Source organism: Hippoglossus stenolepis, chromosome 5 (genome assembly GCF_022539355.2).
Source record: "Hippoglossus stenolepis isolate QCI-W04-F060 chromosome 5, HSTE1.2, whole genome shotgun sequence".
In the NCBI taxonomy this organism is placed as follows: domain Eukaryota; kingdom Metazoa; phylum Chordata; class Actinopteri; order Pleuronectiformes; family Pleuronectidae; genus Hippoglossus; species Hippoglossus stenolepis.
In genome coordinates, this window is record NC_061487.1 from 23706867 (window position 1) to 23723378 (window position 16512).

Sequence of the window (16512 nt, forward strand, 5' to 3'; positions counted from 1 at the left end):
AGATGTTTCTTTTTCTCTGTCAGTGAAAGTCATACTTTGTTAAATATGCCGATTTGCTTTCACGCTGATTAACAGATGAGAAGATTGACGCCACTCTCATGTCTGACAAGTGAAAACTGGTAAACCTGACAAAAATCCTTCATCAGCACCTCTAACGCTGCCTGAAGGATCCAGATGTGTTTAACGCTCTCATTAATTCATCACTTTCAACAGTGATGTTCTCACAAGTGAAAGTGAAACCATTCAGGTTCACATTCAGGGCAATGGGCCTGTTTTGTTGTGCGTGTCCATGGTACAAAAAAAAGATTTAAAAAACTTTTTCAAACCTATCAAACATCACGTGACTGCTGATTACAGCAGAAAAATGCACGGCTCTTAATTAGGAGGAGATGGTTTCACGGCAGGAGGTCTCGTTTTATGAGTCTTTTCTCAGAGGAAGGTCTTCGCTGAAAATAACCTTTATCCCTCTGATGGTCTGAAACAAAGCTTCTGGATCAGTTTGAGTTGAACTCTCTGAATCTGGAACAAGCAGAGTGATTCATGGTGCTGCTACGACTTCACTTAGGCCACTGATTGGGGTTTTGGTGGCTTGGTGACGGCAGGTGCAACCTCACCACCATGTAGGATTAAAAGGCTGACAAAATCAAAGATGGTGTTTTTCACATTTTGAGATGCAACATCTGAAAGGCCCTTTATTAACATGTATTATTAAAAATATGATTACAGAGGTTTGTGTGTTGCTAATAGTTACACTGGGCTAAACAAACCTTTTCTAAGCTGTAAATCCACGTTTGACAGACAAATATGAAAAGCTATCAATCCTCTTATTTAAGTTGAGGCACATGTGTTAAACTATGACTGTAAGTGACTATTAGACCTGACTTGTTCATATTTAAACAACGTTTTCCCGTGGTAACTAATGTCTGTACAACTTCTATGAAGGCAACTTCAGGAAACACAATCTGCAAACCAGCACTGTGGGAATTTTCAGTAACGGCTTTATTAAATTAGTGCAAAAGACAGACGTAACTCATTCAAAATGTCAATTTTTCTTTAAGGTGGCCTTCCACATGAGCGCTAGAGAAAAAAGCGAGACTATCCACCGAAACCACGGCCTTTTGTTTTCTTCTTACACATCTTCTCGTGACTGGTGATGAGCGATAGAGCGAGAACAGGAGAGGGCAGAACCGATGGGAGACAGAAATCGAAACCTAAAACACGTGGAAGTCATCGAAAAACAGACTCAAATAATCACAGGTTTTAAAAGTAAAAAAAACAATCAAACATAAGAAAAATAGAACATGTTACAGTAAAATAGTCAACACATCAATAGCATTAGAAATATTGCCTAAAATCCACAGAAAAGGGTTCTTCTTTTTTTATTTACTAACCGTGTGGGTGACCAAAGAACTTGCAATCAAAGTACATAAGTTAATCATTACTGTATATTTATACAATGGTAAAAAATAAAATATTTATATAATAGTAATTTTTTTTGGGGGGGGGGTTTACACCGTTACTATAAAGATATACTGTTTTCAACTCCATGACAACTAATGCAATAAAAACAGAAGCAAATCGAAGAAACGACTCCGGAGAGTTTCAGACTTTTGAAGGCTTATGGCTACCACCTTGTCCTAAAAGACCACAACCACTGCAGACAAAGAAAACAGACTCTGTTCTTTCCACTTAAAGAGGGAAACGAGATCAAACACAGTCTGTGACGAGAGAAGAAAAGAACACATCAAAAAGTCGATGCTCTTCCCCGACCAGGACGGTAGCTCAGCCTCCGCAGTGTTTTCCTGGCCCACCGAGAGACAGAGAGCAGTCGATAGGGAGACGGGGGGGGACGGGGGGGACGGAGAGGCAGATGGAGGGGGGGGGGTGAAGTGAGCGATGGGGCAGGGAAAGAGAGGTAGTTATGATGAGAAAAAGAGGGAAGGAGGAGAAAAAAGAAAGCTGGAAATGGGGGAAGAAGATTCAGAAAAAAATGTGTGTTTTGAACATGAGACAGATTTACAGCTTTTGTTTCGTTACAATATCAATATACACGTTGTTTCAAGTATCTCCTACGGAGGTGGGATGTTGCAATGAACGCTGCCGACACCCAGTGCTCGTCTGCCAGTGTAATGGTGCGTTCGAAAGGGAATAATCAATGCCGGGCGGAGAAGTTGAAGAGAGGAGAGACAGTAAACGTCAAAATAGAGTAAAAAAAAAAAAGAAGAGATGAGGGGAGACGAGACTGACGTGGGCCATGACGGATGCAAAAAGAAAAGAAAAGATGAAGAGAAGCACATGAGAGTGGCGGGAGGATGAAGTGAGACAGTGAAACACAGAGCAGTGTTTTGTTTGGCGATCGTGCCGGAGGGGGATTGTGTGTATTTTCTTGTTTGATTTGTCGTGGTGAGAAGACGTCTTCTCGCTTCTTCTTCTTCTTTTTCATCATCATCATCATCATCATCATCATCATCATCATCATCATCTTCTTCTTCTTCTCTCCTAAGCCTGGGTTGCAAGGGGGAGACAGTCGTTGCTTTTCAGTGTTGCGAAAAGGACTACGAGAGGTTTCAGCAGAATCTACAGGCCTGGAAGAGGAGGAGGAGGAGGAAGAGAGGAGAGGAAAAAGGGAGAGAGGACAGAGTAAAGTCAAGGTCATCGATCAACTGCAATCAATCACACAGGACAAGTGATGGTAACTGCGTCATTAAAGACCCAGTGAGGACAGAGCAGATCAGTTACAATCATTCACTTTTTAGGCTGCAGCTACTAATTGTCTTTAATGTGACGGTGCGACCACGAGACTGTGTCGAGCCCTGAGCGACTCCGGCTCACGTCGAGGTGCAGCGTGTTCCTGATTTATCATCAGGAGCCTCTTTCTGCAGAGTCCACTGTGAAGATGAACGGGCTAATGACAGGTACTTGTCGAATACTTAAATTTTTACTCCAGTACCAGTTCAGTTTATGGTAGCGCAGGAAGCAGGGAATACGGCCATGTGCTCAGCAAATTAGCCCGGACTGAACTCGCCACTTATTTTTTCGGAGAGGACAATCTGTTTCTATTCACACGGCTGTGATCTCTACAAGAGATGCGTGGAAGCATTGCAGAACATATGTCACATTTGCACCGATGCCGTGTCGCTCCAGAGGTTTGAATACGTGTAAAGGGTTAAAAAAAAAAGAAAAAGAGAAGAAGTGTAAGGTAAAGTCTGTGGTAATGTGACAGTTTGTCTCATCAGTCTGGTGGAATTGCTTACAACGAGCCGCCTTCGAAAGTTGATACAAAAAAACACACATAAATACTCACAGCAGGGACACACACACGCGCTGCAGTATGAAATGTGAGAGTTTATTGATTGCCTCTCTGCCAGCCATCTCCCTCCCAGTCTGCTCTCTATTTCTGACATGTTTGGAGATGGCTGAGCATTTGACAGAAACCCTCCTCCCTCCTGCTCGTCATTTTGCTCCCTCCCTCCCTCCCTCCCTCTCTCTCTCTTCTCATCATGTCTTTTTTCCCACATCTGTTTTCTGATGTGACTGGATTAGATGAGGTGCTCTGGGGCCTCTGCTTCGTCCTTAAACTCCACTTAAGGACGAAGCAAGTGCAGAAGTGGAGCAAAACGGAAATTATTTAAATGTGGTTACAAAGGTGGGTCCGGTTATTACTAAAAAAATGTTCACCGCGAGTTCGGCGAAAGGTCACCGAGCTTCTATTAAATTCAAATTGCGCTTCACTGTGGATACGAGCACTTCACTGCATTTACTGCACAGTTCACAAGTGAGCTGTGGAGAGTTAAAGGCAAATCAAGGTCGGGCAATCAACGCCGAGACCTTTTGTGCCTCAGAGGATCACAGTGCACAGATTCTCTGTTTCTGTGTCTAGATTAACAGAACGAGAGAATTTTAAATCACTGGAGCAAAAAAAAAACTAATTCTCAGCTCTCACCCCTCTAATCCACTTTTTGTGTAACAGTTCATAATGAGCCCTCGCAGAAGAAATGGATTTCCAGATTCTTCATAATTAATTTAATTTAAATTTGCATTTTCTGCTGAGATACAGTGATGTGCTGAAAAACAATTGTACTTGTAAGGCAAAAAAATACTACTCTACTATATATTATATTTTAAGGCTGGGCAATTAAGCGAAAATGTATCGAAACTCGTGTTGTAGTCTGATGTAAAGACTGTGACTGGTTGAGTACAACTCCTCCGTCCACAGATGCAATGGTTCCAGTGGAGAACAGATCAGGTGCACCATAAGCAGTCCGCTCTACTTAACAGGCTTTCCTTGAAGCCTCGCCTTTTATTGCTAATCTAGCAACGTGCATGCAGCAAAATGTGGTGTAAAACAACCAATTTGGAGGAGGTTGCAATTTGTCATAGCTACTGTTTGTTTCCAAAGGCTTTGCTGTTCTCCTCAGTCCTATTGTGAGCGCGTGAGTGGGCTGCACTGTTTCTCCCTCAGCTGTGGTCACAGCTCTCGTGTGCTCTCTGTAATAAGTTGGCAGTCGGTATCATTCAGACGTGCCCGTCATGCGATTCGACTGTTGACATGCCAATATGTCTCTCTGTGTTCTTTTCTGTCTTTATCCTCCGCCGTCTCTGCCTCCCTCCATCTCTCGCTCCACTTTTCTCTCTATGAGATCCGGGAGCGGTCTTGAGGAATGTGAACCATAATTTTCCGAGACATTCAGAAATGAATTGGACTACACACTTCAGAAAATTCTGAGGCGATCGAAGCTTGCCTGAATGGGGGGTGAATATCTAATAGGGTGGAGGGGAACGGAGCGGGGGGGTGGTGGGTTGGAGCTGATTGATTTTTATTTCACTAATGTTTTTTTTCTTCGCCCTTTCAGAAGAGTCAGGCCTGAGTGTTCCATAAAAAAGGAAATAAAAGTGGAGGAACACTTTTTTTGTGGTTGCAAATCTAATGAGACTCTGGCAGCCATGTTTCACCTCACATGAAGAAGTGTATATAAAAAAAAAAAAGTGGAATTTCTGCCCCTCTGGCTAAAAAGTCAAGGCCTGGACATGAAAATACATCCCAGAATCAATTCACCTCAGCTCTCGCACCGACACAGGAGATGAACTCTTGGGTCAGATGAAAGGGGGAAGTGAGTAGGAAGAAGAGGGAGCGAGACAGAGAGGGATGAACAGAATATAATCACTATGGGCTGGGAATGAGTCACTTTATGTTACAGGAAGCAGAATAAGGTCTGAAAACCACACTGTGTTCCCATAGTGACTCACAAAGGGACGTTTTGAATCAAAACGTCTGTTAGATGCTTATTGTTGATCCGTATAAACCTTTGAGTCTTTTAGGGCCTTTGAGTTCAGACATGGTTCGAATTACTTGGGAGCTAAATGGAGCTCGAGTCCTCTGAAAAGGACATTAGCTCCCTGATACCGCTCAGACGACAGGAGTTTTAAAAATCTAACCAATTTTTAAACAAAGTCGAGTCATGAGCATGAGGAGAATCATCGCAGATATTTGGCGCATCACACACTACAAGATATAATTAAGATTTTTGCTCCAGAGACAGTGACGCACCAACACATGTTCCTCATGATGTGGACAAAATGGAGATTGGCGTGGAGCGATAACTTCCTCTAATGGCGACGATCAAAAGCAGAAGGCGAAACGAGTCTGGCTGAGAAAACCGTTATTATTTTCAGGTGAGATTTAAATGACTGTTATAATATCTGTCAACAGAAGCATGAATGTTTGTCGTTGCTTGGCAGCACAGTGAGCTGCTTCGCTCTCGCACTGGCTGTTGTGGTTCAAGTCGGAAAAATCGTAAACTTTTATTCTCTGCAGAATGAGGTTCCCGAACAATGAGGTTCCCGAAATAAATAATAATGGATATGACATTTTATCACACCCAACACAACGTTTTCACATCCGTCTACTGGTTGGAAAAGGTCCCATACACAGTATTCACGAGCTAAAGTTTGTGTTTACACGCACATGTAAATATAAACAACCATTTCATTCCTCTCTCGTATTCCAGCACTGCATGAAAAACACAAGAAAATCCACCTATTTCCATTTCACAGCACCAGACGCGAAGGAATATATCAAACTTCCTTTCACCGTGTGTACCAGTGACCTGACAGACATTCACCGATGCCGACGTATCTTTTTGTTGTTACTTATTGTAAGTCTCTGTGGGTAAAAGGCATCAGCTTAATGCGTAAAATTTGGATTTAACAAGCTGCAGGAGGCGAGGCAGAGTCAGACGGGACACTGGAGGGAACAGTTACTGTTTCCCCGCCGTTCTAATTGCTGAGCGGGGCGGAGGGTGACAGATGATTAGCCCAGGTATGTCACGGCTGCGAGACGACAAAACTGCGGCGTTGCGGCACGAAGAGGAAGCGTTGGAGAAGAAGATGGAGACTGTCAGGCCGACCCTGACAACACAGAGAGGTAATAACTGAACCAGACAAATGATGATGAAGAGCCAGAGAGTTTTAAAGCTTCTCAAATCACTCAGCATACAGAGTACAGAATATACATTAATGTACTCTCACTGTAATAAGATATACTCATAGGCTCTTAGTACTGTTGCACACCAAAATGTCATTGTCACCTCACAGCAAGAATGTTCCAGGTTTGAATCCCGGTTTGGCCAGGGGTCTATCATTAAGTTGGTCTCTATAGGTTGGCCACGCAATACGCTGGCGACCTGTCCCTCACCCACTCTCATCCCTGCAGGAAGGAGGGAAATGTTGCTAATATGTTCTAATCCTGTTTGTTTTGATGGTAAAACTACCAAAGCGTTTACATTTGGATTAAAATGTAGTTTTGAGGCACGTTGCAGTCAACAGATCCTCATGTGGTATTCAAAATGCCTTTGGAGTATTTTTACTAAAACAACACGAGTGTATTTGGTTGTAAACAGATACAACAGTTTCTCTTCTGTGGTCTTTCCTCCAAACAGCTGATTGTGACTCGTCTGCTCCCCCCAGGATTGAGGGACGTTTAGTAATGAGCTGCTTTTTTTGCTGCAAACGAACCAGTTGTGAAAGCTTAATGATAAGAACTATAACATTTGTTGCCATAGAAACATTGAAATGAGCGAAATGCACAGAGGGGGGAGGGAAAAGATTTATGGACTTTAACAGACGTTACAGTCAAGAAGCACATTAATGGTGCCTCAGTATTAAAGTAAATTGTCTATTTGACATGTGTAAATATGAAAGGTTTTCTCAAAGGCTTCAAATGGCCAGAGGTTGGAAATCAGATGTATCTGTTCATCCATGTTACTTAATCCTTAAGGCATCAGATTGCTTTTTCCTCCACAGTTATATCTCTTGACAACTTCAAATTTGGGGCTGAGCAGTCCCTGAACATCCCAGAGTAACTGTTTAACAGATGTACCGACACGATTTATCCATAATATATGAGTAAGACATGAGTGCAGTCTGGTGCGGCAACTTTATATTCATAAACAATTCATGACGCCTTGAAGCTTCACTTGCTAATGATCAACAAATAATTCACATTTCACGAGAGCAAATATGAAACATTCCTGGCTCGTTAATGTGGCTGAACATACAGCTTTACGTATTAACACTGATGTTCAAATTGTTCGGTGCCAAAGGAATTCTTCGTTCATGAATCCGATGAAAAAATGGCTCTTTCCAGTGTGAGCGACTTTTCACGTCTCAGTTCAAAGATCAAAAATCCTTCACAGTTTGATCTGAGGCCACGAACATCCCCCTCTACACCCAACGCATCACTCTGGCACCAGCTGTGAAAAAAACAGTCATTTTTACAAGAGTAAATAAGCCCCTAAACATGCCGTCGCTGTAGCCGAGAGGGGATTAGTGTAGAGCTGCAGAAGGAGAGGAAAAGTAGCTGTCAGAGCGTAGCGAGGGATCAGAGAGGAGGAATGGTGCGGACTCAAACCCCCGGGAGGATGGAGGTAAATTAGTGGCATGTGGGCAGGGAGTTGTTTTGATGCTTTGTTTTGACTCCACCCTGCCCCCTCTCTTCCTCTCTTTCTCTCTCTCTTTCTCTCTCTCTCTCTCTCTTCTTTACGCCTAGAACTACATTATTCCTCTTGCTGAAGTTACAGAGGAGTAAGGGAGAGAGGAGCATGTCTCTGCAATACATCGCAACAAATCTGCAGCCGAAAGCCATAATCCTGCAGATTTTAGCAAGAGGTTTGAGCTTGTGTGGACTTTTCTGAGTTAAGCATTATGTTGGATGAAGCCGGCCCAATGCAGGATGCTTATATATATATATATGTATTCGAAGTAGAAATACCGGTACGAGCATCAGCACCACTATCACAGAGATTTTCTTTATCCTTTTCACATCCGTCATGAGCCTAATTCACACACAGCCACTATAAGCACGAACCTAATTCCAGCAATGTCCAAATACACATTATTTACAACTTTTTTGCCTCCAGCCACACGTCATCAAGTTTGAGGATTTCATTTTGAGCTGCTGCAGAGAGATGCATGTACTGCTCATCAGTTCACATGTGCACTGATAGGTGGCAGTGTGGTCATCTGTGTTGGTTTGCCACCTGTGAGCTGTGGTGGCAGCTAAAGCCAGAGAATTCCTGCTTGTAGTTTCATCTAAATGCAGGAATCCCTCTTATGAGTAGCCGTCTTTTTTGTTTGTGCATCCGCAGGGAGCAGGCATCTACTGCACCTGCCCAATTAGGACGTCTTATCCCAGGTGAAAAATGTGGTTTCACATGGACATTTAACACCCGTGATCTGAGTGTGTATGCGTTTGCCTTTAAGTATGACACTGTGTGTGTGTGTGTGTGTGTGTGTGAGAGTCTTTGGCACCCTGATCACAAAAGACGGGCTTAAAATGGAGGGGAGTGAAAGTAGGCCCCTGCAAAGCCCTGGGATTTAGCCGCCAAGCCTGCAACAGCAAACAAAAGTCTCGTAAGCATTAGAAGACACAGTATATGTCGGCACTCTGCACACACCGGCTCACGCTCGCCCCCCCTCTCTGCCGCACAGGGTTACATACATTATTTAAGGGTCTGAAACGCAACCCCAGCGGAGTTCTACACGGCCGAGAGCGAGGACAGGAAGCAAGCGAGGATGTGGCTCCACTCCTGCCTGTGTTGCTACGGAGAACGAGTCGGTGGGGAAAAGGTGTGGAGGCTTTGGCGGGGGGGGGAGATGTGTGGAAAGGTGCGATTCAGGCTGAGGCCAGTGACAGCAACAACATATCAAGAAGCAGGCGTCACGACCCACACATCATTTAAATTCTCCCGGCTTCCGGGAGATGCATGCAACAAGAGAAAAATCTGTCAGCGGGCGGAGGGGTGATCCAGTTTTCTTTCTCCATTCATCAGTTCTCTCGATTCAAGTATCATTTCATGGAGACTCGCAGATTGATCTTCCTCTCGCTGTCTCGCATACGTTTGTAGAAAATATACAAATGCGAATCACTTCAGTTGTTTTTAGGAAATTATGACTTTTCAGATGGAATATGCAAGTGAAGTACTTGTTGGGATGGATTTTCTGTTTATAGTAATCTTTTCTCTCTTCATAAGCCTCGCTCGGAATAAATCAACAGACACATACGCGGAAATATATTACCTCACAGTACACACACACACACACACACACACACACACACACACACACAATACACAAAATGCCAACTGCTGCTGAGACTGTAGATCGTGTCCTCTGGAGGGTTTAGTGCTCACACAGAGGAGGCAAAGAACAACTACATGCAGTTCTCGTTCTTGAGTTACGCAACTCCCGACATGGAGAACAAACATGTGCATAATAGATCACAACAAATTAAGCTTGCTTAAGGTCAGGGAAGGTTTTGGTTTAAATATTGAAAACGTTAACGATTCCTATCCTAAGTTAGTCCAATTCCAAACCATTCAACTGACAAGCAAGAGGTACGTTTTCTAAACCTCCACCATCGTTGCCATGTTTGTTATCGTCAGAAAAACTTGACTTATCGCTGCCCTCTTGTGGATGTATTGCTCTAAAAACACCCACATTTTGTTGACTTGTGTACTTACTGTACATTCTCTAAAATCCAACAATGTTCAAACCCAGAGAAAAACCCTGGTTCTATTCAAGGCAACTTGAGATTTTGGTCACTTTTAACTCTGTCACATCTGGTTTACCCAACCAAAACACACTGCTAGCCAGTTAGCTTCTTTTTCCCGTAACCCTAACCCTATTATTCTTTGGCATTTGATGCGTAACTTAAATAAAACGTTATCTCATTCGTGAACAAGATTTGCACGAGTTGTGTTCGTTAAATTTTCATCAGCAATTGTGGTAAAGACAACAACTCCCATGATCCCGCGCTGCTTCATGACATCATCAAACTAGCTCTTTTGTTATGGTTTTGATTGAGAGACCCCTTGTGGCCGAAGTTATATATATAGTACGTTTAACAACTACTATATGCTAACCGTGTAAAAGACACTGAATCTCAATGACAAAACACATTGAACAGAATATAAATGCTAGAGGCCATATGGCTCTAACATTGAGGTCTGAACTACTCATGAATTCTGAGGAAAATTGGTAAATGCTGCAATTTTTTAAAAATCGTTCGGATGTGCAACTTAAAAATGAATCTGCTCGTATGATTGGTTTGGGCATGAAGCTGATTATCACTCTCTCATGCTTCAAGACAGCGTTGGCTGTTTCAGCTTTCAACAAATCAAATGCTTTAAACTTAACCATGTAAACAGCAAATTACTATTTAGTGGCCTGGAGTCTATGATGAGGTGGAAATGAATCAGGTGCATTGATGCTGCAAATGTGTTTCCCTTAGTTATGTTGAATGAAAATCTCTTCAGCATTACCCAGAAAAATATTAGCTATATATTGTATATACTGTTTTTATAGTATTTTCTAGGTGACAGATTTGGGGACTAAGAGAGAAAGGAAGTAGGAGGAGGGCGAGGGAGGAGAGATACAGACGCAGGGAGCCAGAGAAATTAAGAAAACTGTGGCTCGCTCACTGTACGCCTGGAGCCCGGTGGGCGAAAGAAAAAAAACAGAACAAAACAGGAGAGTTTAATCTCCACACCTTTATTCTCGTCTCCTTTCCCCCATCCTTTCCCTCTGGCTCTTTCCATTTTTCTTCCCTTCATCTCTTGCCTGGAAGGTCAGAGTTCAGCTCGGAGATAAGGGAATTGAAACAGGATCCTCTCTGTCAGACTATCTGACTATACACTGCAGTGATCAGTCCCCTCTATCTGTCCCCCAGCACAGGTCTGTGTGATCAGCTCGAGCAGGAGTCATCTCTCTGAGCACTCGTGTGTGTGTGGGTGGGTGTGTGTGTCTGTGTGGGTGTGTGTGTGTGTGTGAAGATGTACTGCGACAGAATTGGTGAAACCTCTGCCGAGTTGTAATACTGTCTGAGATTTCCAACACAGACATGCACACGCACTCCGTACACACACAAAAGCATGCATGCACGCACACACACTAACGCGCACACACACAGTCGTGTCTCAATGACTTTAGAGGACATTACATTGACTTACAATGATTGCCTGAAGACTCTAACCATAGTAACTACTTGCCTAACCCTTAACCTAACCTAAACCAACTCAATCTTTAAACCATGTCTTTATCTTTGTCCCCATCAGGAAGACAAGTCCCCACAATGTCCCTTAAATATAAGTAATACCTGGACCACACACACACACACATGTTTGTACTTATGTCTTAGTGAGGACACTCGTAATGCATTCCCTAGCCCTTTACCCTAACCATCCAAACTAAATGCATAACCCTTACCGTAACCCTAAACTAATTCTAACCCTGACCCCAAAACCAAGTCTTAACCCTCAAACAGCCCATTGAAAAAGTTAGTACCGGTTAAGAATGTCCTCACTTTCAAAAAATGTCCTCACTAGGGTCTATGCTTAAAATGGTACAGGAACACACACCCACACCAGTTTCCTGTCTCACTGTCACATGTGCTTCACTCTCACTCACTGGTTTATGGTGTATTTGGGCTCAGGACCAGGTAACCTCAGACTCTGCAGCAGCTATTTGCTCAATGAATGCAACTGTCTATCTCTGCACTGTTTACAGCGGAGTAATGAATGCTCCTGTCATTCAGCGGAAGGATATCTGCGGATGAAACTCTGCTCGTGTCATCTCGGCATGTCAGCCAATTAACATGCTTTCTACTACCGACACTACGGCCGCTACCATGGCAATGGCAGATAACAAAATCTTTCTAAAAGTGGAGAGTGTGAAAATCTGACTGACTGTTCCAGCTGGGAACTCTCAGGCTCACTGCCATAAAACTTTCCGAGAGGTGGCTGCTCGCCCGCGAACGCTGACGCAGCATCAGCTTACACTCGTGATTAGTGTGTTGCAGCGAAGCCGCGACTAATGGTCTATCAGCGTTGGAGTGTGCCGCTCTCCTACTGCTGCTTGCCACGCATTGTCAGTTTAATTTAATACTTTGTGTCCTGTGAATCTAGAGTTTCAACAGAAGTTGCAGGTATAACTTAGTGCTCTAACTGCGTAATGAGAGAACGCCACGATGAGTCCTTCAAGGCGCAGCCTCAAACAAAGCCTCCCAGTGCACAGCAGCGCAGGCATCCGCTGTGAGTGAGCGCCCCGAGAAGAGATACGCTTCAACAGATAGATTGATCCACACCCAGAGGAAGATCAATGGGTCATGCTAGATGCTGTGATTCGCAGATACCGAGGGAAAATGAGAAGATGAGATGCGGAGATTCTGCCTGTAAGCAAAAGGATTATGGGGAGAGTGTGGTTGATTGCTAAATGGAGAGAAAGCAAAAGAGCAAGAGAAGTGGTGCGGGGAAGGAAAAACAGTGGCAGAGAGGGCTGAGGGATGAGAGACGGGAAGAAGATATGCAAGTGGGAGTAATCTACGGGACAAGAGAGAGGCAGGAAAGAGACTTTATGATCAATAGAGCGAGACAAAGAAAGAGAGGAAAGAGCTGGAGAGAAACACGACTGAGACTTTTCTGATGATCAGTGGACATTTCACAGTCAAACACAAATTGAGAAAGAATGGACTACATTCGGGCCCGAAATAATTATCCTTTTCCTTTCCTTTCCAGTTGTTTCCTTTCCTTTCCTTTTCTTTCCTGTCATTTCCTTTCCTGTAATTTCTTTCCCCACCCTTGTCTTTCTCTACCCGTCCTCCTCCTCTTCTTCTTCTTTAATTCCTTCACTCGCTCCTCCTCCCTCCTGCGGCACTCTGCTTGCTCTGCACATTGAACCTGACTATAAAGAACAAACTCAGACAGGTGAACTGGATCTACGAGCCTCAAACCTATTAATAATGCCCTTTATTATGTTTGCGTTGAATTATTTATGTTGCTTTTAATGACTTATTAGAGATATTCAGAGTAAATTCAAGTTGAACTTCCTGGTGAGTGCTGCAGGCCCGGTGGCAGAAGAATATGGAGATGTGAAATGCAACAGACAAACTTTTTAGGTGCCTGCAAAGGTGGCAACCAGTGTATCACACAGGCATTTGTATATTCACTGCACTTTATCCTAAAAGCCTGTAGAATCTGGCTTTTGTCTCTCTATTCTCAAAAACTGGGATTTAAGACTTTTTAAGACCTTGTCGAGACCATAATGAATGAAATTTGAGAAATATCAAAGTCCCAGAAATACTTACACTTCCCCATATTTGAACATAATGTGGTAATCTTAGAGAATAACTGTCAATATGTCATGTTATCTCTCAAACCACAGGTAGAGACATTAATCTTTAAGGGTTGTAGTTTTACTGGAGCGTGTTAATATCTGTATCTTTGACAAAGAACTTCAACAGAGAACTAAGGTTAAAGCAGCAAAAGTAACATCACATGGACATTAACATATTTCAGACCTACCTGAATGTATTTAAGAGCTAGTATGTACAATTTAAATGTAAATAAGACTGTTAAAGAACATTCAGATTGATGAACTAATATCCCCCTGCAGTTCTGGGTCTCGTGGTAGTGATGGTACTTACAGAGTAGGGTGAGCAGGAGTGTCGCGAGCAGCACCACGAGGCTGTGGCGGTGGGAGTGGGCCGAGCTGCAGTGCATCTTGTTCTTCTTACAGACGCACACCTGAACTTTGACCTCTGTGCTGTTGGACAAAGGGGGGACCCCTGAGTCGGTGATGAGCAACGGAAGCTGGTAGTTGGCTTTCTTCAGACTGCGCAAAAGCACGATTTGGGAGTGTGTGGCTGTCGGAGACAAACAGAAGGAGAAAAATAATGCTTTAACAGAGCGGATTGGTCACTTTGCATGAAGTGTCCACTTACTCTGCTTTAACAGCCGCCTGTTTTGCAAAGCAGAACCAAATATGTGAAATACAAGACAAATGCTTTATGCCTCAAGTAACTGGGTGCAATGCCATTCCAAATTGGCACCTCTCAAGTTGCATAAGATAGTTGCATTTTGTTGCATCACGTTTTTTAAAATTCCTTACGAGACTCAAGAGAAAAGACTGGAGCCACTTCACGTTAAATTGTGCCACAATATGCAAAGCTGCACTTTCAGCCCGCCCGCCGGGGCTGTTACCTCCGGGTTACGTGACTTTCAGGTTTGCGTTCAATTACAGAATTCATATTTCACACTGTGCACCCAAAGCATTGTCACAAAGCAACTGTGAGCCACAGTAAAAACTTGGTAAATGCAGAGGCTTCACTTTGAATAAATCAGACCCATCTCACTGACTCATCAGTGGGTTTTAAAAAGGCAGGAAAAGCCATTTTCTCCCAGCAGCCATGAGAAAGTAGGTAAACACTGGGGATACTAATCACATTAATTACAGCTCTGTACTCAAACAGAACAGCATCGTCATTAACGTCACTTGTATTTAACTAAAACGGTAAAAGGACTCTGTTCATAAAGGTGCTTTAACATAGAACCTTACATTAGGTGAAATTCTCTGAAACAAGGTCAGAGATGCAGTTTCTATTCGATAGATTCTATTTCAAACAGAAATACTAATGTCTTGTGTTATGCATTTTATAATTTCAGACGAGGATACACAGAGAAAGGTAACTGTGACACATTAAAGCAAAGTACAGTGTTTTTAGTGCAGTGAACAGCTTCGGGGCTCACTGCTAGATTCCAGTTATTCCATCAGAGGGTTGAACACTATTGTTTCTCAGGATATTCCCTCATGTGGTGTTTTGATGGTGGTTGACGACAGTGTTTGAGACTCCTGCTGTAGACGTTCATTTGCTTTCAGATCTGCTGACAGTCAGAGCCACAGAGCTGCAGAGCGAAAGTCATTATTTTGTTCAATCTTCCAGAAGTAAATGCCTGGTTCATTTTTTTTCTCCATGAGCAATGTTAAACTGATTGGTGAGTTTGAGTTGAGGTACAAAAGATGAGACAATCACGGGGCTTTGATAAAGAGTCAAAAGTACAAGTCAAAACCAGACGGTTTAAAAACTACTCTCAAGATGAATTTGGGTAAAAAAAAACATCAAATCATTGAGCTTAAACTTATTTTACACTGCTGCTAATTGTAGTTGAAAGTTATTAATTCACCACCCTGCAGCTTAAATGGATTCACTTTCAGATTCTGGATGAATTTTGGATGATTTGGAGATTTGGACCATTTTTGTATATTCATCAAAATCGCTCTCTGACTCCAATGTGTTGCAGCAACACCATTAATAATGTTTCTCGACTTAACTTCATCACGTTCCCACTTTAAATTGTCAAAACATGAAGTTACATGTGAATGTTTATGAATAACTCTGTGACTGAAAGTGGGATTTCTCTTTCAAACAAATTACAATTAATTGTATCCTCTTGTATTCGAGGAACCACTTATTATTACTGAAACCACTTGTTGAACATGCATCAATGCAAAAAACTGTTTTTATTATAACGAGATGTGCTATTGAGCCGTAACCACCATCTCTCCTGCTTTTACACAAACAGCTGGGCCGGGCACAGCGGCAGTCCAGCTCCGTGGGAGCCGGCTCCTTCTCCGCTCGCTCTATCTGTCTCTTCCAGTGCTGGTGATTGAGGAGTGTCTGTACCTCCCTCTCCCGCTGTCAGTCACAGCTAATACCTCTAGGCAGGTTCTAGGTCTGCTCTGTCACTCAAACACACACAGCCAGCGCTGTCGGTCATGAAACCCCCCCAAATCAATGTCTTGGCTGTCCGTCTGTTTCTCTGTCCTCCCTCCCTCCTTCATTTTACACTTCATCCTCATCATGTGAGTATGAGTTACGGCGGCTCCGCTCTGTATTCATATTAACACCGTGCGACAGGAAATAAAAACTGGATTCCGGTGAACTGATCCTTCTGGAGCAGAAATGTTCTTTTGTGCTTTGACAGCTTTCTCTCAACCTGCACAAATCGTTCTTTTTTCATTTATTTGTATCCCTTCATTCCCTGGAGGGAGATGCAGAAAAGCAATGAGGGAATAATAACAGGGCAGAAAAAGATAAATAAAACATGCCTGTTATTAAAACCCCACTAAAACGGCCCAGTTCAGCCCAGTTAAAGAGCTTTTAACTCTTTTTAAAGGGTA

General features: G+C 43.0%; 1 protein-coding gene across 1 annotated transcript in view; it reads right to left on the reverse strand.

The window, feature by feature from the left end:
• Positions 1 to 980: 980 nt before the first annotated feature.
• The window catches only part of cdh13 (cadherin 13, H-cadherin (heart)), a 283404-nt gene continuing 267872 nt past the window's right edge, over positions 981 to 16512 (reverse strand). Inside the window, exons 14-15 of the mRNA XM_035155785.2 lie at positions 13979 to 14197; positions 981 to 2585 (exon numbers count right to left, since the gene is read on the reverse strand). Of these exons, the coding sequence (XP_035011676.1) occupies positions 2578 to 2585; positions 13979 to 14197 (227 nt within the window). The 3' untranslated portion in view covers positions 981 to 2577. The remainder of the gene's footprint in view (positions 2586 to 13978; positions 14198 to 16512) is intronic.